Source organism: Corvus hawaiiensis, unplaced genomic scaffold (genome assembly GCF_020740725.1).
Source record: "Corvus hawaiiensis isolate bCorHaw1 unplaced genomic scaffold, bCorHaw1.pri.cur scaffold_317_ctg1, whole genome shotgun sequence".
Classification (NCBI taxonomy): Eukaryota; Metazoa; Chordata; class Aves; order Passeriformes; family Corvidae; genus Corvus; species Corvus hawaiiensis.
Genome location: NW_025963360.1, coordinates 11,938 through 33,456, shown reverse-complemented (window position 1 = coordinate 33,456; position 21,519 = coordinate 11,938). Strand labels below are relative to the sequence as shown.

Here is a 21,519-nt window from a genome sequence, read left to right as displayed (position 1 = left end):
CGTTATTCCCCCAAAATTCCCGGTTTTCCCTCGGGATTTAAGGCCCCGATCCCCCCCCCCCAAACATTCCCGGGATTCCCTCGGGATTTAAGCCCCCAATTCCCCGCAGTTTTCCCGGGATTTGACCCCCCCAATATTCCCGAAATTCCGACGGGATTAAGGCCCCGATCCCCCCCCCCAATATTCCCGAAATTCCGCCGGGATTTAAGTCCCCGATCCCCCCCCCAATATTCCCGAAATTCCGCCGGGATTTAATCCCGGAATTCCGCCGGGATTAAGGCCCCGATCCCCCCAATATTCCCGAAATTCCGCCGGGATTTAATCCCCATTTCCCCCCCCCAATATTCCCGAAATTCCGCCGGGATTTAATCCCCATTCCCCCCCCCCAATATTCCCGAAATTCCGCCGGGATTTAATCCCCATTCCCCCCCCCAATATTCCCGAAATTCCGCCGGGATTTAATCCCGAAATTCCCTCAGGATTTAACCCGAAATTCCCTCGGATTTAGCCCCTTCCTCCCCATATTCCCCCTCTTTTTTCCCCTTTTTTCCCCCCTAATTTTTTCCCATTTCCCCCCTAACTTTTTCCCATTTTCCCCCCGTTTTTTTCCCCATTTCCCCCTTTTTTTCCTCGTTTTTCTCGTGCTTCTTCCCCGTTTTTCCCCGTTTTCTCCCCTTTCCCCCCCATTTTTTCTCCGTTTTTCCCCCCGGTTTTTCTCGTGCTTTTCTCCCCGTTTTTCCCCCCTTTTCTCCCCGTTTTTTCCCGGTGTTCCCCCCATTTTCTCTCCCGTTTTTTCCCCAGTTTCCCCCGTTTTTCTCGTAGTTTTTTCCCCCATTTTCCCCCATTTTTTCCCCGTTTTTCCCCTTTTCCCCTTATTTTTCTCGTGCTCTTTTCCCCATTTTTCCCCCGTTTTCCCCCCATTTTCCCCTTTTTTCCTCATTTTCCTTGTGTTTTTCCCCCATTTTTTCCGCATTTTTTTCCCTGTTTTTTCCGCGTTTTCCCCCCATTTTTTCCCCATTTTTTTTAATAGTTTTTTCCCCTTTTCTCCCCCTTTTTCCCTCATTTTTCCCCTTTTTTTCCCCGTTTTTTCCCCCATTTTCCCCCCCATTTTTCTCGCGTTTTTTCTCATAGCTTTCCCCCATTTTTTCCCCATTTCCCCCCCATTTTTCTCATAGTTTTTCCCCCGTTTTCCCCCATTTTTTCCTCGTTTTTCTCGTAGTTTTTTCCCCTCTTTTCCCCCGTTTTCCCCCCTTTTCCCCCCATTTTTCTCATAGCTTTTCCCCATTTTTTCCCCCCATTTTCCCCCCATTTTCCCCCCATTTTTCTCATAGTTTTTTTGTCCCTTTTCCCCCATTTTCCCCCCATTTTTCTCATAGCTTTTCCCCATTTTTTCCCCCATTTTCCCCCCCTTTCCCCCCATTTTTCTCATAGTTTTCCCCATTTTTTCCCGTTTTCCCCCCCTTTTCCCCCATTTTTCTCAGTTTTCCCCCATTTTTCCCCCCATTTTCCCCCATTTTTTCTCATAGTTTTCCCTGTTTTTTCCCGTTTTCCCCCCATTTTTCTTGTAGTTTTTCCTCCTTTTCCCCCATTTTCCCCCCATTTTTCTCATCATTTATTCCCCATTTTTCCCCTGTTTTCCCCCCATTTTTTCCCCATTTTTCTCATAGCTTTCCCCCATTTCCCCCCATTTCCCCCTATTTTTCTCATAGTTTTCCCCATTTTTTCCCCATTTCCCCCCATTTTTCTCATAGTTTTCCCCATTTTTCCCCATTTTCCCCCATTTTTCTCATAGCTTTTCCCCATTTTCCCCCCGTTTTCCCCCCATTTTTTCCCCATTTTTCTCATAGTTTTTTCCCCCTTTCTCCCCCATTTCCCCCCTTTTCCTCCTGTTTTTTCCCCATTCCCCCCCATTTTTCTCGTAGTTTTTCCCCCTTTTCCCCCGTTTTTTCCCCATTTTTCTCATAGTTTTTTCCCCCCCATTTTTCTTACAGTTTTTTCCCCATTTTCCCCCCAATTTCCCCCCATTTTTCTCATAGCTTTTCCCCATTTTTCCCCCTTTCCCCCTCTTTTTCCCCCCATTTTTCTCATAGCTTTTCCCCATTTTCCCCCGTTTCCCCCCATTCTTTCCCCATTTTTCTCATAGCTTTTCCCCCTTTTCCCCCCATTTTTCTCATAGTTTATTCCCCATTTTCCCCCCATTTTCCCCCCATTCTTTCCCTGTTTTTCTCGTAGTTTTTTCCCCCTTTTCCCCCCATTTTTCTCATAGCTTTTCCCCATTTTTTCCCCATTTCTCTCATAGCTTTTCCCCCTTTTCCCCCCATTTTTCTCATAGTTTTTTCCCGTTTTCCCCCATTTCCCCCCATTTTTCCCCTGTTTTTCTCGTCGTTTTTTCCCCCTTTCCCCCCCATTTTTCTCCTCGTTTTTTTCCCCCTTTTCCCCCCCCATTTTTCTCCTCCTTCCCCCCCCCCCGTTCCCCCGCGCCCTCCCCTCATCCCCATGGAATCCCAGTGCGACTACTCCATGTACTTCCCGGCCGTGCCTTTCCCTCCGCGGGAATTCCTGGCGGGAATCCCGGCCGGTTACCGCTCCCTGCCCCGCCGCAACCACCTCTACCTGGGCGAGACCGTGCGCTTCCTGCTGGTGCTGCGCTGCCGCCCCGGCAACCACCCCAATCCCGCCGGGAATCCTCCCAATCCCGCCGGGAACAGCCCCAATCCCGCCGGGAATCCTCCCCCTCCCGCCGGGAATCCTCCCCATCCCGCCGGGATCGCCGCGGGAAGAACCCCTTGGAGCGAGCTGGCCTCCTCGCTGGCCGCGCTGGCCACGGTCACCTGCGGCGACGGCAAAGGCGGCGGCACCGAGGAGGAGGAGGAGGAGGAGGAAGAGGAGGAGGAAGAGGAGGACGAGGAGGACGCCGAGGACGAGGAAGGGCGCCGGAAAAGCGGGAATGGCCGCGGGGAGCCGCCGCTTTTCCGGGAATGCCGCGCGCTGCTGACGCACTCCAGGGGCCCGCCGGGGTGTCCCGGGGCTGGGGTGGGTGACGGTGGGGGGGCACCGGGAATGTTGGGAATGTTGGGAATAATGGGAATGGTGGGAATAGTGGGAATGTTGGGAATAATGGGAACGGGCAGGCTCCGCTTTTTCCTGGGTTTTTTCACATTTCCTCCTGGTTTTTTCATGGTTTTTCCTCTTTTTTTCCCGGTTTTTTCCCAGGTTTTCCTGGTTTTTTCCTGGTTTTTCCCATTTTTCCCCAGGTTTTTCCCGGGTTTTCCTGGGTTTTCCTGGGTTTTCCTGGTTTTCTCCCATTTTTTCCCAGGTCTTCCCAGGTTTTTCCCAGTTTTTCCTGATTTTTCCTGGTTTTCCCAGTTTTTTTCCCATTTTTTCCTGGGTTTTCCTGGTTTTTTCCCATTTTTTTTCCCATTTTTTTCCCGAGTTTTCCTGGTTTTCCCGGTTTTTTTTCCCATTTTTTCTCATTTTTTCCGTTTTTTCCCGGTTTTGTTCCCGTTTTTTTTACCCATTTCTTCTGGAATTCCCAGTGTTCCCAAGGCGGATTCCAGGATCCCCGGGGTGTCCCGGGGCTGGGGTGGGTGACGGTGGGGGGGGCACCGGGAATGTTGGGAATGTTGGGAATAATGGGAATGGTGGGAATAGTGGGAATGTTGGGAATAATGGGAACGGGCAGGCTCCGCTTTTTCCTGGGTTTTTTCACATTTCCTCCTGGTTTTTCATGGTTTTTCCCCTTTTTTTTCCCGGTTTTTTTCCCAGGTTTTCCTGGTTTTTTCCCGGTTTTTCCCATTTTTCCCAGGTTTTTTCCCGGGTTTTCCTGGGTTTTCCTGGGTTTTCCTGGTTTTCTCCCATTTTTTCCAGGTCTTCCCAGGTTTTTCCCAGTTTTTTCCCAGATTTTCCCGATTTTTCCTGGTTTTCCCAGTTTTTTCCCATTTTTTCCTGGGTTTTCCTGGTTCTTTCCCATTTTTTCCCATTTTTTCCCGAGTTTTCCTGGTTTTCTTCCCGTTTTTTTTTCCCATTTTTTCTCATTTTTTTCCGTTTTTTCCCGGTTTTGTTCCGTTTTTTTTCCCATTTCTTCCGGGAATTCCCAGTGTTCCCAAGGCGGATTCCAGGATCCCCGGGGTGTCCCGGGGCTGGGGTGGGTGACGGTGGGGGGGCACCGGGAATGTTGGGAATGTTGGGAATAATGGGAATGGTGGGAATAGTGGGAATATTGGGAATAATGGGAACGGGCAGGCTCCGCTTTTTCCTGGGTTTTTTCACATTTCCTCCTGGTTTTTTCATGGTTTTTCCTCTTTTTTCCCCGGTTTTTTCCCAGGTTTTCCTGGTTTTTTCCCGGTTTTTCCCATTTTTCCCCAGGTTTTTCCCGGGTTTTCCTGGGTTTTCCTGGGTTTTCCTGGTTTTCTCCCATTTTTTCCCAGGTCTTCCCAGGTTTTTCCCAGTTTTTCCCAGATTTTCCCGATTTTTCCTGGTTTTTCCCCAGTTTTTTTTCCCATTTTTTCCTGGGTTTTCCTGGTTCTTTCCCATTTTTTCCCATTTTTTCCCGAGTTTTCCTGGTTTTCCCCCGTTTTTTTTCCCATTTTTTCTCATTTTTTTCCGTTTTTTTCCCGGTTTTGTTCCCGTTTTTTTTCCCATTTCTTCCGGGAATTCCCAGTGTTCCCAAGGCGGATTCCAGGATCCCCGGGGTGTCCCGGGGCTGGGGTGGGTGACGGTGGGAGCAAAGCCGGGAATGTTGGGAATGTTGGGAATATTGGGAATATTGGGAATGGGGAGGCTCCGCTTTTTCCCGTTTTTCCCCGGTTTTTTTCACGTTTTTTCCCAGTTTTTCCCGGGTTTTCCTGGGTTTTTTCCCATTTTTTCCTGGGGTTTCCCGGTTTTTTACCAGGTTTTCCCAGTTTTTCCTGGTTTTCCCATTTTTTTTCCCATTTTTCCCCACGTTTTCCCTTTTTTTTTCCCGTTTTTTCCTGGGTTTTCCCGGTTTTTTTCCCATTTTTTCTCAGTTTTTCCTGGTTTTCCTGTTTTTTTCCCGGGTTTTCCTGGTTTTCCTGGTTTTTTCCCCGTTTTTTCCTGGATTTTCCCATTTTTCCCCATTTGTTCCCGGGTTTTCCTGGTTTTCCCAGTTTTTTCTCAGTTTTTCCCATTTTTTTCCCAGGTTTTCCCGGGTTTTTTTCCTGGTTTTCCTGGGTTTTCCTGTTTTTTTCCCCAGTTTTTCCTGGTTTTCCCCAGTTTTTTCCCATTTTTTCCGAGTTTTTCCTGGTTTTTCCTGGGTTTTCCTGGTTTTTTTTCCCATTTTTTCTCAGTTTCCCAGTTTTCCCCCATTTTTTTTCCCGTTTTTTTCCCGTTTTTTACCCGTTTTTTTCCTGGGTTTTCCTGGTTTTCCCATCTTTTTTCCTGGTTTTCCCAGTTTTTCCTGTTTTTTCCCAGTTTTTCCCGATTTTTCCTGTTTTCCCAGTTTTTTTCCCATTTTTTCCCCGGGTTTTCCCAGGTTTTTCCCATTTTTCCCCAGGTTTTCCCGGGTTTTTCCCTTTTTTTTCCCAGGTTTTCCTGGTTTCTCCCATTTTTTTTCCTGTTTTTTTCCCAGGTTTTCCCATTTTTTCCCATTTTTTTTCCCAGGTTTTCTTGCTTTTTCCCATTTTTTCCTGAGTTTTCCTGGGTTTTCCCATTTTATTTCCTATTTTCTCCCATTTTTTTCTCGGTTTTTCCTGGCTTTTTCCCGTTTTTTCTTGGGTTTTCCCATTTTTCCTCTGTTTGTTCCTGGTTTTTTCCTGGGTTTTCTTGGTTTTTCCCATTTTTATCCCCTTTTTTTCCCGGTTTTGTTCCCGTTTTTTTCCCTATTTTTTCCGGGAATTCCCAGTGTTCCCAAGGCGGATTCCAGGATCCCCGGGGTGTCCCGGGGCTGGGGTGGGTGACGGCAGGGGGGGGCCAGGAATGTTGGGAATGTTGGGAATGTTGGGAACGTTGGGAATATTGGGAATGGGGAGGCTCCACTTTTTCCCCTTTGTTTCTGTTTTTTCTTCCCATTTTCTTCCATTTTTTCTCGGGTTTTCCTGTTTCTTTCCCATTCTTTTCTGGCTTTTCCTGTTTTTTTCCCATTTTTTTTCCCCACTTTCTCCTGTTCTTTCCCTTTTTTTTCCCCCCCCAGATTTTCCCATTTTTTCCCCCATTTTCTCCTGGTTTTTTCCCCTTTATTTTCCTGTTTTTTCCCAGTTTTTTCCCGTTTTTTCTTGGTTTTTTCCCATTTGTTCCCATTTTTTTTCCCGTTTCTCCCACTTTTCCCAGGAATTCCGAGTGTTCCCGATGCGAATCCCGGGGATTTTCGGGGGCCGGGGCGGGTGGCAGAGGTGACAGAGGGGACACTGGGAGGTGACGCGGGGGGTGGCAGATCCCAGTTTTTTCCCGGTTTTTCCCGGATTTTCCCGGTTTTTCCCGGTTTTTCCTGGATTTCCCGGCCCTCCCCAGGTGCCCGTGGAGGATCCCATCGTCTCCACGGACGAGGTCATCTTCCCGCTGACCGTGGCGCTGGACAGGCTCCCGCCCGGCACCGGCAAGGCCAAGGTGGGGACACCCCGGGGACACCCTGGGACACTCTGGGGACATTTGGGGACACCTTGGGGACACTGGGAATGGGATAGGAAGGACCTTGGGGACACCCTGGGGACATTGGGGACCTTGGGGACACCCTGGGGACATCGGGGACACCTTGGGGAGACCCCGGGGACATTTGGGGACATTGGGAATGGGAGGGACCCTGGAGACACTTTGGGGGACACCTTGGGGACATTGGGGACACCCTGGGGACATTTGGGAACACCTTGGGGACATTGGGAATGGGATGAGAGGGATCTTGGGGACACCCTGGGGACACCCTGGGGAGACCCCGAGGACATTGGGGACACCTTGGAAACATCGGGAATGGGGTGGAAGGACTTTGGGGACACCCTGGGGACATTTGGGGACACCTTGGGGACATTTGGGGACACCCTGGGGACACCTTGGGGACACTGGGAATGGGATGGGAGGGACTTTGGGGACACCCTGGGGACATTTGGGGACACCCTGGGGAGACCCTGGGGACATTTGGGGACACTCAGGGGACATCGGGGACACCCTGGGGACACTGGGAATGGGATGGGAGGGACTTTGGGGACACCCTGGGGACATTTGGGGACACCTTGGGGAGACCCCGGGGACATTTGGGGACACCCTGGGGTCATTGGGAATGGGATGGGATGGACCTTGGGGACATTTGGGGACATTGGGGACACCCCTGGGGACCTTGGGAAATGGATGGGAGGGACCCTGGGGACATTGGGGAACACCCTGGGGACACCTTGGGGACATTTGGGGGACATTGGGGACACCCTGGGGACATCTGAGGACCTTGGCAGTGGGATGGGACGGACCCTGGGGACATTTGGGGACATCGGGCGTGGCAGGGGAGGAGCTGGGGGCCACCTCGGGATCCCTTTGGGGCCACCTCGGGGTCCCTTTGGGGCCAGCGCCCGCGTGTCCCCCGCGTGTCCCCAGATCGTGGTGACCGTGTGGCAGCGGGACACGGAGCCGCCGGAGCTGCGCGAGCGCCCGGAGCCGGGGCCGGACGGGCCGGAGCCGCGGCCGGAGCGGCCGGAGCCGGGGCCGGAGCCGGGGGCCGGAGGGGGGCAGCGCCGGGCACCGGGTACCTGAGGCTGCTGCAGGGCCGCGCCCCCCGGGCAGGTGTTCCGGCAGCAGCGCGGAGCCTTCAAGGCACAGGGTGGGGACACCTGCGCCGCACCCGAGTGTCCCCGAGTGTCACCTCCCCCCTGCTGCCACCCCTGAGTGTCCCCAAGTGTCACCTCCCCCGTGGTGCCACCCCTGAGTGTCCCCGAGTGTCCCCCGAGTGTCACCTCCCCCCTGCTGCCACCCCTGAGTGTCCCCGAGTGTCCCCGAGTGTCACCTCTCCCGTGGTGCCACCCCTGAGTGTCCCCGAGTGTCACCTCCCCCGTGGTGCCACCCCTGAGTGTCCCCGAGTGTCCCCCGAGTGTCACCTCCCCCCTGCTGCCACCCCTGAGTGTCCCTGAGTGTCACCTCCCCCGTGCTGCCACCCCCGAGTGTCACCCGAGTGTCACCTCCCCCCTGCTGCCACCCCTGAGTGTCCCTGAGTGTCACCTCCCCCGTGCTGCCACCCCCGAGTGTCCCTGAGTGTCCCCGAGTGTCACCTCTCCCGTGGTGCCACCCCCGAGTGTCCCCCGAGTGTCACCTCCCCCCTGGTGCCACCCCTGAGTGTCCCCGAGTGTCCCTGGTGCCACCCCCCGAGTGTCCCCGAGTGTCCCCGAGTGTCCCCATGGCGCCTTCAAGGCACAGGGTGGGGACATCTGCGTGGCACCTCAGTGTCACCTCCCCTCTGGTGCCACCCCCAAGTGTCCCCCGAGTGTCACCTCCCCCCTGGTGCCACCCCCGACTGTCCTGAGTGTCCCCATGGCACCTTCAAGGCACAGGGTGGGGACATCTGCGTGGCACCTCAGTGTCACCCCGGAGTGTCCCCAAGTGTCCCTGAGTGTCCCCTGGGTGCCCCCAAGTGTCCCCTGGCTGTCCCCGAGTGTCCCCTGGCTGTCCCCTGGCTGTCCCCAAGTGTCCCCTGGCCGTCCCCGAGTGTCCCCTGGGTGCCCCCAAGTGTCCCCTGAGTGTCCCCCAAGTGTCCCCGAGTGTCCCCAAGTGTCCCCTGGCTGCCCCTGAGTGTCCCTGGGTGTCCCCTGGCTGTCCCCAAGTGTCCCCTGGCCGTCCCCGAGTGTCCCCTGGGTGCCCCCAAGTGTCCCCTGAGTGTCCCCCAAGTGTCCCCGAGTGTCCCCAAGTGTCCCCTGGCTGCCCCTGAGTGTCCCTGGGGTGTCCCCTGGGTGTCCCCAAGTGTCCCCTGGCCATCCCCGACTGTCTCCTGGCTGTCCCTGGGTGTCCCCTGGCTGCCCCTGAGTGTCCCTGGGTGTCCCCTGGGTGTCCCCAAGTGTCCCCTGGCCGTCCCTGAGTGTCCCTGGGTGTCCCCTGAGTGTCCCTGGGTGTCCCCTGGGTGTCCCCGAGTGTCCTCTCAGTGTCCCTTGGCTGTCCCCAAATGTCCCCTGGGTGTCCCCAAATGTCCCCTGGCTGTCCCCGAGTGTCCCTTGGCTGTCCCCGAGTGTCCCCCGAGTATCCCCAAGTGTCCCCTGGCTGTCCCCGCAGTGTCCACGCTGCTGACGGTGCTGCCACCCCCCCGTGTCCGGTGCCGCCAGGTGACCGTGTCCGGCAAGTACCTGACCGTGCTCAAAGGTGCCACTTTGGGGACATCTGGGGGGGGTTGGGGACATCCAGGGGGGTTTGGGGACATCGGGGGGGTTTGGGGACATCCAGGGGGGTTTGGGGACAAAGGGGGGTTTGGGGACATCGGGGGGGTTTGGGGACATCCGGGGGGGTTTGGGGACATCCAGGGGGGTTTGGGGACATCGGGGGGGTTTGGGGACAAAAGGGGTTTGGGGACATCGTGGGGGTTTGGGGACATCCAGGGGGGTTTGGGGACATCCAGGGGGGTTTGGGGACAAAGAGGGGGTGGGGGAGGATTTGGGGACAAAGGGAGGGGCAGAGGGAGGGGGGGACAAAGAGGACAAAGGGTCACCGCCCCTCCCCCCCAGTGTCCCCAAATATTCCGTGATGTCCCCAAATGTCACCGACGTCCCCAAACATCCCCCGCTTCCTCCAATGTCCCCAACACCTCCCTGATGTCCCCAAAGGTCCCCAAATGCCCCTTTTCAACCCAAATGTCCCCAACACCCCCAATGTCCCCAATGTCCCCTGTGATGTCCCCTGTGATGTCCCCAATGTCCCCAAATGTCCCCAAAGCCCCCAATGCCCCCAAAGGTCCCCAAATGCCGCTTTTCAACCCAAATGTCCCCAAGACCTCCCCGATGTCCCCAACACCCCCAATGTCCCAAATGTCCCCTGTGATGTCCCCCAGTGTCCCAAACACCCCCAATGTCCCCAACGCCCTGGATGTCCCCAATGTCCCCAAAGCCCCCAACACCTCCCTGATGTCCCCAGTGTCCCCAATGTCCCCAATGTCCCCAATGTCCCCAGTGCTCAATGGCAGCTCGCAGGAGGAGCTCTCCGTGTGGGACGTGCAGATCCTGCCCCGTGTCCCCGATGTCCCCAATGTCCCCAATGATGTCCCCAATGTCCCTGATGGTGTCCCCAATGTCCCCAATGTCCCCAGTGCTCAATGGCAGCTCGCAGGAGGAGCTCTCCGTGTGGGACGTGCAGATCCTGCCCAATTTCAACGCCAGCTACCTGCCCGTGATGCCCGACGGCTCCGTGCTGCTCGTGGACGACGTCTGGTGAGACACCGGGGACGGGGACAGCGCGGGGACAGCGTGGGGACATCCCCAATGTCCCTTGGTCATCCCCACTGTCCCCTGGTCATCCCCACTGTCCCCTGGCCGTCCCCACTGTCCCCTGGCTGTCCCCAATGTCCCCTGGTCATCCCCACTGTCCCCTGGTCATCCCCACTGTCCCCTGGCTGTCCCCACTGTCCCCTGGTCATCCCCAATGTCCCCTGGCTGTCCCCACTGTCCCCTGGCTGTCCCCACTGTCCCCTGGTCATCCCCAATGTCCCCTGGCTGTCCCCACTATCCCCTGGCTGTCCCCACTGTCCCCTGGTCATCCCCAATGTCCCTTGGTCATCCCCACTGTCCCCTGGCTGTCCCCACTGTCCCCTGGCTGTCCCCAATGTCCCCTGGTCATCCCCAATGTCCCCTGGTCATCCCCGCTGTCCCCTGGCTGTCCCCACTGTCCCCTGGCCATCCCCACTGTCCCTTGGTCATCCCCAATGTCCCCTGGCTGTCCCCAATGTCCCCTGGTCATCCCCGCTGTCCCCTGGTCATCCCTGCTGTCCCCTGGCTGTCCCCAATGTCCCCTGGCTGTCCCCAATGTCCCCTGGTCATCCCCGCTGTCCCCTGGCTGTCCCCACTGTCCCCTGCCTGTCCCCGCTGTCCCCTGGTCATCCCCACTGTCCCCTGGATGTCCCCAATGTCCCCTGCCTGTCCCCAATGTCCCCTGGCCATCCCCACTGTTCCCTGGTCATCCCCACTGTCCCTTGGTCATCCCCAATGTCCCCTGGTCATCCCCAATGTCCCCTGGATATCCCCACTGTCCCCTGGCTGTCCCCACTGTCCCCTGGCTGTCCCCAATGTCCCCTGGCTGTCCCCACTGTCCCCTGGCCGTCCCCACTGTCCCCTGGCTGTCCCCACTGTCCCCTGGTCATCCCCACTGTCCCCTGGATGTCCCCACTGTCCCCTGGCCATCCCCAATGTCCCCTGGCTGTCCCCGCTGTCCCGTGGTCATCCCCAATGTCCCCTGGCTGTCCCCACTGTCCCCCGACTGTCCCCACTGTCCCCTGGTCATCCCCAATGTCCCCTGGCTGTCCCCACTGTCCCCTGGATGTCCCCACTGTCCCCCGACTGTCCCCACTGTCCCCTGGTCATCCCCAATGTCCCCTGGATATCCCCACTGTCCCCTGGATGTCCTCACTGTCCCCTGGCCATCCCCAATGTCCCCTGGCTGTCCCCGCTGTCCCGTGGTCATCCCCAATGTCCCCTGGATATCCCCACTGTCCCCTGGCTGTCCCCACTGTCCCCTGGCTGTCCCCAATGTCCCCTGGCTGTCCCCGCTGTCCCCTGGCCGTCCCCACTGTCCCCTGGATGTCCCCACTGTCCCCCGACTGTCCCCACTGTCCCCTGGTCATCCCCAATGTGCTGTCCCCTCACAGCCACCACTCCGGGGAGGTGCCGGTCGGCGCCTTCTGCCGCGTGCCCGGCGTGGCCTCGGCGTGGCCGTGTCCCCTGAGCGCCCTGGAGGAGCAGAACTTCCTGTTCCAGCTGCAGGCGCCCCGAGCGGCCACCGAGGGACACCAAAGAGGTCAGGGGACACCTGGGGACACCTGGGGACACCTGGGGACAACCATCAGAAGCCATCAGAGACAACCAAAGGGTTTCATCTCACCTTGGTGGCATCACAAGTGTCCCCACGTGAGATGTCCTCGGGGTCGGGGACAGCTCTCGGGGGTCCCTGGGGGGGTTGGGGGACACTTGGGGGACAACAATTGAGGGCCACCAGGCTCGGCCAAGGGGGGACTTGTCCCACCGTGGTGGCACCAGAACTGTTCCCCGAGTCGGGGTTGGGGACAATCCCTGCGGGGGTTTGGGACGCTTGGGGACAACCATGGAGCCCCTCCAAGATGCCACCACCCCCCCCCCCTTGACGGGGATGTGCCCAGGTTTGGTGACAATGCCCCGTTGTCCCCGCGGTCCCTGGTGGCCCGGTGGCTTTGGGGACGTGGAGGCCACCCCTGGTGACAGCGAGGTGACAGCGGCGTCCCCGAGCAGGGCCTGGAGGTGCCGCTGGTGGCCGTGGTCCGGTGGTCGACGCCGAAGCTGCCGTTCACCAACAGCATCGTCACCCACTACCGGTGAGCGTCACCCGATGTCACCTCGGTGTCACCCGCGCTGTCCCCAGCGCTCCCAGAGCCGCCTGTGGTGCCACCAGCTCCTTGTGCCCTCCCTGGCCCCCGTGTCACCACGTCCACTCCTTCAGAGGTGTCCCCGCGATGCCACCTCGATGTCCCCACGATGCCACCTCGATGTCCCCAATGTCCCCACGATGTCCCCAAGACCCCAAAACGCTCTTGACCATCCAGAGCCGCTCCTGGCCGTGCCACCACCTCCTGTGCCCGTGCCACCGCGTCCCCAGAGCCTTGTGGGGCTCCTCGGGGTGGCCCTGGGGTTGTCCCCGCGATGCCACCCCCGCTGTCCCTGCTGTCCCCGCGATGCCACCCCCGCCACCCCCTGCTGTCCCCACGATGCCACCCCACTGTCCCCCGCTGTCACCGCGATGCCACCCCGCCACCCCTGCTGTCCCCACGATGCCACCCTGCCCTCCCTGCTGTCCCCATGATGCTACCCACTTTCCCCACTGTCCCCACGATGCCACCCTGCCCTCCCTGCTGTCCCCACCATGCCACCCCACCATCCCCACTGTCCCCACCGATGCCACCCTGCCTCCCCTGCTGTCCCCACGATGCTACCCCACTGTCCCCACTGTCCCCCACGATGCCACCCCCGTCATCCCCACGATGCCACCCTGCTGTCCCCGCTCTCCCCACGATGTCCCCACAATGCCACCCTGCCATCCCCGTGATGCCACCTCGCTGTCCCCACTGTCCCCACGATGCCACCCTGTCATCCCCACGATGCCACCCTGCTGTCCCTACTGTCCCCCGCTGTCCCCACGATGCCACTGCGCCATCCCCACGATGCCACCCTGCTGTCCCCGCTCTCCCCACGATGTCCCCACGATGCCACTGCGCCATCCCCGTGATGCCACCTCCGCTGTCCCCACTGTCCCCGCTGTCCCCATGATGCCACCCTGCTGTCCCCCACTGTCCCTGCTGTCCCTGCCATCCCCACGATGCCACCCTGCCCCTCCCTGCTGTCCCCACGATGCCACCCTGCCATCCCCGCTGTCCCCGCTGTCCCCACGATGCCACCCCGCCGTCCCCGCTGTCCCCATGATGCCACCCTGCTGTCCCTGCTGTCCCCGCTGTCCCCACGATGCCACCCTGCCATCCCCGCTGTCCCCATGATGCCACCCTGCTGTCCCCGCCTGTCCCCGCCGTCCCCACGATGCCAGCCTGTTGTCCCTGCCATCCCCGCCGTCCCCACGATGCCATCCCCGCTGTCCCCACCCTGCCATCCCCGCCGTCCCCACGATGCCACCCCCGCCGGTCCCCACTGTCCCCACGATGCCACCCCGCCGTCCCCGCCGTCTCCACTGTCCCCACGATGCCACCCTGCCGTCCCCGCCGTCCCCACGATGCCACCCCCCCGCCGTCCCCACTGTCCCCACGATGCCACCCCCGCCGTCCCCCGCCGTCCCCACGATGGCCACCCCCGCTGTCCCCACTGTCCCCACCGTCCCCACGATGCCAGCGGGCCGTGCCCTCAGGCTGCCGAGCATCCCGGCTGGAGCGGCCGCGCTTCGTGATGACGGCCACCTGCGAGTCGCCCGTGGTGGCCCTGCAGCGCTTCGACGTCACCTACACGCTGCTCAACGAGCTGCAGGACTTCCTGGCCGTGCGGCTCGTCTGGACGCCCGAGGCCACCGCCGGTACTGGGGGCACTGGGGGATACTGGGGATACTGGGGGCACTGGGGACACTGGGGATACTGGGGGCACTGGGGGGGACTGGGGGCGCTGGGGGTGCTGGGGACAAGGGGGATACTGGGGGCACTGGGGGCATTGGGGGGGACTGGGGGCACTGGGGGCACTGGGGGGTACTGGGGACACTGGGGTGCTGGGGACAAGGGGAATACTGGGGGTGCTGGGGGGGACTGGGGGCGCTGGGGGTGCTGGGGATACTGGGGGTGCTGGGGGTGCTGGGGACAAGGGGGATACTGGGAATACTGGGGGGGTACTGGGGGGTACTGGGGGGGACTGGGGGCGCTGGGGGGGACTGGGGGGCGCTGGGGACGCTGGGGGGGTGCTGGGGACAAGGGGGATACTGGGGGCACTGGGGGGGCACTGGGGGGTACTGGGGGGTACTGGGGACGCTGGGGGGTGCTGGGGACAAGGGGGATATTGGGAATACTGGGGGTGCTGGGGGGACTGGGGGAGCTGGGGGTGCTGGGGGGACTGGGGGTGCTGGGGACAAGGGGGGATACTGGGGGCACTGGGAGCACTGGGGGGGGACTGGGGCACTGGGGGGTACTGGGGACGCTGGGGGTGTTGGGGGTGCTGGGGACAAGGGGGATATTGGGAATACTGGGAGTGCTGGGGGTACTGGGGGGCACTGGGGGGGACTGGGGGGCGCTGGGGGTGCTGGGGGTGCTGGGGACAAGGGGGATACTGGGAATACTGGGGGCACTGGGGGGTACTGGGGGCACTGGGGGGGACTGGGGGCGCTGGGGGGTGTTGGGGGTGCTGGAGATGTTGGGGACAGTTTGGGGGTGCTGGGAACACTGGGGATACTGGGGGTGCTGGGAACACTGAGGATACTGGGGATACTGGGGGTGCTGGGGGGACTGGGGATACTGGGGGGTGCTGGGGGGACTGGGGATACTGGGGGTGCTGGGAACACTGGGGGTGCTGGGGGGACTGGGGATACTGGAGACAGTGTGGGGGTACTGGGGATACTGGGGACACTGGGGATACTGGGGGTACTGGGGACACTGGGGGATACTGGGGGTGCTGGCGGGGACTGGGGGGTACTGGGGGGTACTGGAGACAGTGTGGAGGTGCTGGGGACAAGGGGGATACTGGGAATACTGGGGACACTGGGGGACCACTGGGGGGGTACTGGGGGACAGTCTGGGGGTGTTGGGGGCACTGGGGGATACTGGGGGATACCGGAAATACTGGGGGGTGTTGGGGGAAAAAAAAATCCGAAAAAAAAATCCCCCCAAAAAATAAAAAAAAAATTCAAGAAAACCCCCAAAAAATCCAAAAAATTCCAAAAAACCCCCCCAAAAAATCCAAAAAAAATCCCCCAAAAATTCTAAAAAATCCGAAAAAATCCCAAAAAAATCCCCAAAAAAAATCCCCCAAAATCCCAAAAATCTCCAAAAACATCCCAAAAAAATCCCTAAAAAATCCAAAAAAATCCTCCCAAAAAGCCAAAAAAATCCCCCCCAAAAAATACAAAAAAAACCCCAAAAAAAATACAAAAAAAAATCCCAACCCCCCCCCAAAAAATCCAAAAGAACTCCAAAAAAACCCAAAAAAATCCCGAAAAAAAGCCCAAAAAATCAAAAAAAAAAATCCAAAAAAATCCCAAAAAACTCCAAAAAATCAAAAAAAATCCCAAAAAAATCCCAAAAAAATCCCAAAAAATCCCAAAAAATACAAAAAAATACAAAAAAAAAATCCCAAACCCCCCCCCAAAAATCCAGAAGAACTCCAAAAAAATCCAAAAAAAATCCAAAAAAATCCCAAAAAAAATCCCCAAAAAATCCCCAAAAAAATCCCAAAAAATCCCAAAAAACCACCCCAAAAAATACAAAAAAAAAATCCCAACCCCCCCCCCAAAAAATCCAAAAGAACTCCAAAAAAACCAAAAAAATTCCCCAAAAAACCCCCAAAAAATCCAAAAAAATCCCCAAAAAAATCCCCAAAAAATCCCAAAAAATCCAAAAAAAATCCCAAAAAAATACAAAAAAAAACCCCAACCCCCCCCCCCAAAAAATCCAAAAGAACTCCAAAAAAATCCAAAAAAATCCCCAAAAAAAATCCCAAAAAAATCCCAAAAAACCCCCAAAAAATCCGAAAAAATCCAAAAAAACCCCCAAAAAATCCCCAAAAAATCCCCAAAAATCCCCAAAAAAATCCCCAAAAAATCCCCAAACCCCCCGAACGCCGCCAACCGCGCCGTGCCCCCCCGGGCAGGGCGGGCCGCGGGGCTCGCTGGACTCGGTCGTTTGCCACACGCCGCTGACCAACCTGGGCTACTCCCGCAAGGGCAGCGCCCGCACCTTCCGCGTGGCCTTCCAGGCGCTGCGCGCCGGCCTCTTCGAGGTCAGTGCCACCCCCCGGTGCCACCCCAGTGCCACCAGTGCCACCCCAGTGCCACCCCAGTGCCACCCTCGCTGTCCCCAGTGCCACCGTTCCCAGCGTTATCCCGTTCCCAGCATGCCCAGTATGCCCAGTATGCCCATTCCAGGCGCTGCGCGCCGGCCTCTTCGAGGTCAGTGCCACCCCAGTGCCACCAGTGCCACCCCAGTGCCACCCCAGTGCCACCCCAGTGCCACCAGTGCCACCCCAGTGCCACCCCCGCTGTCCCCAGTGCCACCGTTCCCAGCGTTATCCCGTTCCCAGCATGCCCAGTATGCCCAGTATGCCCATCTCCAGGCGCTGCGCGCCGGCCTCTTCGAGGTCAGTGCCACCCCAGTGCCACCCCAGTGCCACCCCCAGTGCCACCAGTGCCACCCCAGTGCCACCCCCAGTGCCACCCCCGCTGTCCCCAGTGCCACCATTGCCAGCGTTATCCCGTTCCCAGTATGCCCAGTATGCCCAGTATGCCCATTCCAGGCGCTGCGCGCCGGCCTCTTCGAGGTCAGTGCCATCCCAGTGCCACCAGTGCCACCCCAGTGCCACCCCAGTGCCACCCAGTGCCACCGTTCCCAGCGTTATCCCATTCCCAGTATGCCCAGTATCCCCAGTATGCCCATTCAGTCCGTCCCGTCACCTTCCCGGTCCCTCCCAGTATGCCCCAGTTCCTCCCAGTAACTCTCAGTGCTCTCCAGTTCATCCCAGTGCTCTCCCAGTATCCTGAAGTCCATTCCAGTCCCTCCCAGTGCTGCAAAACCCCTTCCCAGTCCCTCCCAGGTCCCTCCCAGTGCCCCCAAACCCCCATCCCAGTAACTCCCAGTGCTGCAAAACCCCTTCCCAGTCTCTCCCAGTACATCCCAGTCTCTCCCAGTGTTCCCAGTACCCCAAATACCCCCCAAAACCCCATCCCAGTTGCTCCCAGTCCCTCCCAGTGCTCCCAGTACCCCAAATACCCCAAAACCCCATCCCAGTGCCTCCCAGTTGCTCCAGTCCCTCCCAATCCCCTCCCAGTCCCTCCCAGTGCTCCCAGTACCCCAAATACCCCCCCAAGCCCCCTCCCAGTTGCTCCCAGTCCCTCCCAGTGCCCCCAAACCCCCCTCCCAGTTGCTCCCAGTTGTTCCCAGTCCCTCCCAAGCCCCTCTCAGTGCCTCCCAGTGCTCCCAGTACCCGTCCTGTCCCCTCCAGTTGTCCCAGCACATGAAGCTGAAGCTCCAGTTCACGGCCAGTGTCACCAGTGCCCCCCCGAGGCCCGCCCAGTATCCCGCAAGAGCAGTCCAGTTCCCCGGCCGTGCGCGAACTGGTGGCCGGACTGGGACGCTCCCAGTCCTTCTCCCACCAGCAGCCGACCCGCAGCCACCTCATGAGGTACTGGGAGCAACTGGGAGGGCACTGGGAGGGACTGGGAGGGGATTTGGGGGAACTGGGAGGGACTGGGAGGGTGTTGGGGATACTGGGAGGGCACTGGGGGCATACTGGGAGTTACTGAGACGGGGTTTTGGGGGTACTGGGAGGGACTGGGAGGGATTTGGGGGCACTAGGAGGGACTGGGAGGGCACTGGGGGATACTGGGAGTTACTGGATGGGGTTTTGGGGGCACTGGGAGGGACGGGGAGGGCACTGGGGGATACTGGGAGGGCACTGGGGGACACTGGGAGGGCACTGGGGGACACTGGGAGTTACTGGGACGGGGTTTTGGGGGCACTGGGATGTGACGAAGGGACACTGGGGACACTGGGGGTGACACCGGGAGGTGCCAGCACTGCCTGGGGTGACACCGGGACAGCGGGGGTGACACCATGGGTGACACTGGGGTGATACTGGGACACTGGGGGTGACACTGGGACACCATGGGTGACACTGGGGTGATACTGGGACACTGGGGGTGACACTGGGGTGACACTGGGGTGACACTGGGGTGACACTGGGACACTGGGACACTGGGGTGATACTGTGGGGGGACACTGGGGTGACACTGGGGTGACACTGGGGTGACACTGGGGTGACACTGGGACACTGTGGGTGACACCATGGGTGACACTGGGACACCATGGGTGACACTGGGGTGACACTGGGGTGACACTGGGACACTGGGGGTGACACTGGGGTGACACTGGGACACTGGGACACTGGGGTGATACTGTGGGGGACACTGGGGTGACACTGGGGTGACACTGGGACACTGGGGTGACACTGTGGGGGACACTGGGGTGACACTGGGGTGACACCGGGGTGACACTGGGGTGACACTGTGGGTGACACAGGTGACACTGGGGTGACAAAGGGGTGACACAGGTGTCGCTGTCCCCAGGTCGGGCAGTGTCATGGAGCGCAGGGCCATCGCCCTGGGGTGACACAGGTGACACACAGGTGACACAGGTGTCACTGTCCCCAGGTCGGGCAGTGTCATGGAGCGCAGGGCCATCGCCCTGGGGTGACACAGGTGACACAGGTGACACACAGGTGACACAGGTGTCACTGTCCCCAGGTCGGGCAGTGTCATGGAGCGCAGGGCCATCGCCCTGGGGTGACACAGGTGACACAGGTGACACACAGGTGACACAGGTGTCGCTGTCCCCAGGTCGGGCAGTGTCATGGAGCGCAGGGCCATCACCCTGGGGTGACACAGGTGACACAGGTGACACACAGGTGACACAGGCGTCGCTGTCCCCAGGTCGGGCAGTGTCATGGAGCGCAGGGCCATCGCCCTGGGGTGACACAGGTGACACAGGTGACACACAGGTGACACAGGTGTCGCTGTCCCCAGGTCGGGCAGTGTCATGGAGCGCAGGGCCATCGCCCTGGGGTGACACAGGTGACACAGGTGACACACAGGTGACACAGGTGTCGCTGTCCCCAGGTCGGGCAGTGTCATGGAGCGCAGGGCCATCGCCCTGGGGGTGACACAGGTGACACAGGTGACACACAGGTGACACAGGTGTCACTGTCCCCAGGTCAGGCAGTGTCATGGAGCGCAGGGCCATCGCCCTGGGGTGACACAGGTGACACACAGGTGACACAGGTGTCACTGTCCCCCAGGTCGGGCAGTGTCATGGAGCGCAGGGCCATCGCCCTGGGGTGACACAGGTGACACACAGGTGACACAGGTGTCACTGTCCCCAGGTCGGGCAGTGTCATGGAGCGCAGGGCCATCGCCCTGGGGTGACACAGGTGACACAGGTGACACACAGGTGACACAGGTGTCACTGTCCCCAGGTCGGGCAGTGTCATGGAGCGCAGGGCCATCACCCTGGGGTGACACAGGTGACACAGGTGACACACAGGTGACACAGGTGTCACTGTCCCCAGGTCGGGCAGTGTCATGGAGCGCAGGGCCATCGCCCTGGGGTGACACAGGTGACACAGGTGACACAGCGGTGACACAGGTGTCACTGTCCCCAGGTCGGGCAGTGTCATGGAGCGCAGGGCCATCGCCCTGGGGTGACACAGGTGACACAGGTGACACAGCGGTGACACAGGTGTCACTGTCCCCAGGTCGGGCAGTGTCATGGAGCGCAGGGCCATCACGCCGCCCGTGGGCTCGCCGGTGGGACGTCCCCTGTACCTGCCGCCGGGTGACAAAGCCGTGCTGGCGCTGGACAAGATCGCCAAGAGGGAGTGCAAGGTGCTGGTGGTGCCACCGGTCAAGTGACACCGCGGGGACAGCGCCGGCATGGCACCGGGATGGCACCGGGATGGCACCGTGGGACAGCGGGGACGGCTCGGGGACACCGCGGGGACGGCGCCAGGACATCGTGGGGACATCGTGGGACATGGCCAGGGTGGCAGGGACGGCGCTGGGACAGCAGGGACGTGATGGGGACATCGCGGGGGACCATCGTGGGGACAGGGCCACCCCCAGGGCCACCCCCAGAGCCTTGGGGACACTGGGGACACTGGGACAGGGCCACCCCCGGTGTCCCCAGAGCCACCCTGGTGTCCCCAGAGCCACCCCCAGAGCCCTGGGGACACTGGGACAGGGCCACCCTGATGTCCCCAGAGCCACCCGCGGGACACTGGGGACACTGGGGACACTGGGACAGGGCCACCCTGATGTCCCCAAAGCCACCCCGGTGTCCCCCAGAGCCACCCCCAGAGCCTTGGGGACATTGGGGGACAATGGGGACACTGGGACAGGGCCACCTCGGTGTCCCCAAAGCCAGGTGACAATTGGGGGGGGGGGGGGGGGTCCTGCCACTCCCACGTGCCACAGAGGGGACCTTGGGGACACTTTGGGGACACGGCCTGGAGCCGTGCCCGCCTTGGGGGTCGGGATTTTGGGGACATTTGGGGACATTTGGGGACATCAGGAAATGTCCCCGAGCCAAGGCGGGGGGGGGAGGGGCCTGCGGTGCCACCCCCGGGTTGGGGACATTGGGGACATTGGGGACAGGGGTGGCACCTGCGTCCCCTTTATTTATTGCCAATAAAGAGACTTGGATGTCACCTGGTGCCACCTGGGTGTCCCCAAGGGGGTCTGGATGTCCCCAGGAGGGTCCTGGGTGTCAGCTGGATGTCCCCAGGGTGTCCTGGATGTCACCCTGGGTGTCCCCAAGGGGGGTCTGGATGTCCCCAGGGAGGTCTGGGTGTCACCTGGGTGTCCCCAGGGTGTCCTGGATGTCACCTGGATGTCCCCAGGGTGTCCTGGGTGTCACCTGGATGTCCCCAGGAGGGTCCTGGATGTCCCCAAGGGGGTCTGGATGTCACCTGGGTGTCCCCAGGGGGGTCCTGGATGTCCCCAGGGAGGTCTGGGTGTCACCTGGGTGTCCCCAGGGTGTCCTGGATGTCACCTGGATGTCCCCAGGAGGGTCCTGGATGTCCCCAAGGGGGTCTGGATGTCACCTGGGTGTCCTGGATGTCACCTGGGTGTCCCCAGGGGGGTCTGGGTGTCCCCAGGGTGTCCTGGATGTCACCTGGGTGTCCC

The 21,519-nt window shown here is 59.6% G+C and overlaps 1 protein-coding gene across 1 annotated transcript; it reads left to right on the top strand.

The window, feature by feature from the left end:
- The first annotated feature begins 2,410 nt into the window (after nt 1-2,410).
- TRAPPC14 (trafficking protein particle complex subunit 14) lies at nt 2,411-21,041 on the top strand. Its single transcript, XM_048293387.1, is given in 17 exon segments — nt 2,411-3,033; nt 6,466-6,561; nt 7,534-7,583; nt 7,676-7,709; nt 7,711-7,756; nt 9,193-9,279; nt 10,217-10,337; nt 11,768-11,885; nt 11,887-11,916; nt 12,384-12,466; nt 14,002-14,014; nt 14,016-14,172; nt 16,420-16,565; nt 17,784-17,832; nt 17,835-17,873; nt 17,876-17,963; nt 20,091-21,041. Coding segments are annotated over 17 exon segments (1,851 nt in total). The 5' UTR covers nt 2,411-2,496; the 3' UTR covers nt 20,248-21,041.
- Nucleotides 21,042-21,519: the final 478 nt, after the last annotated feature.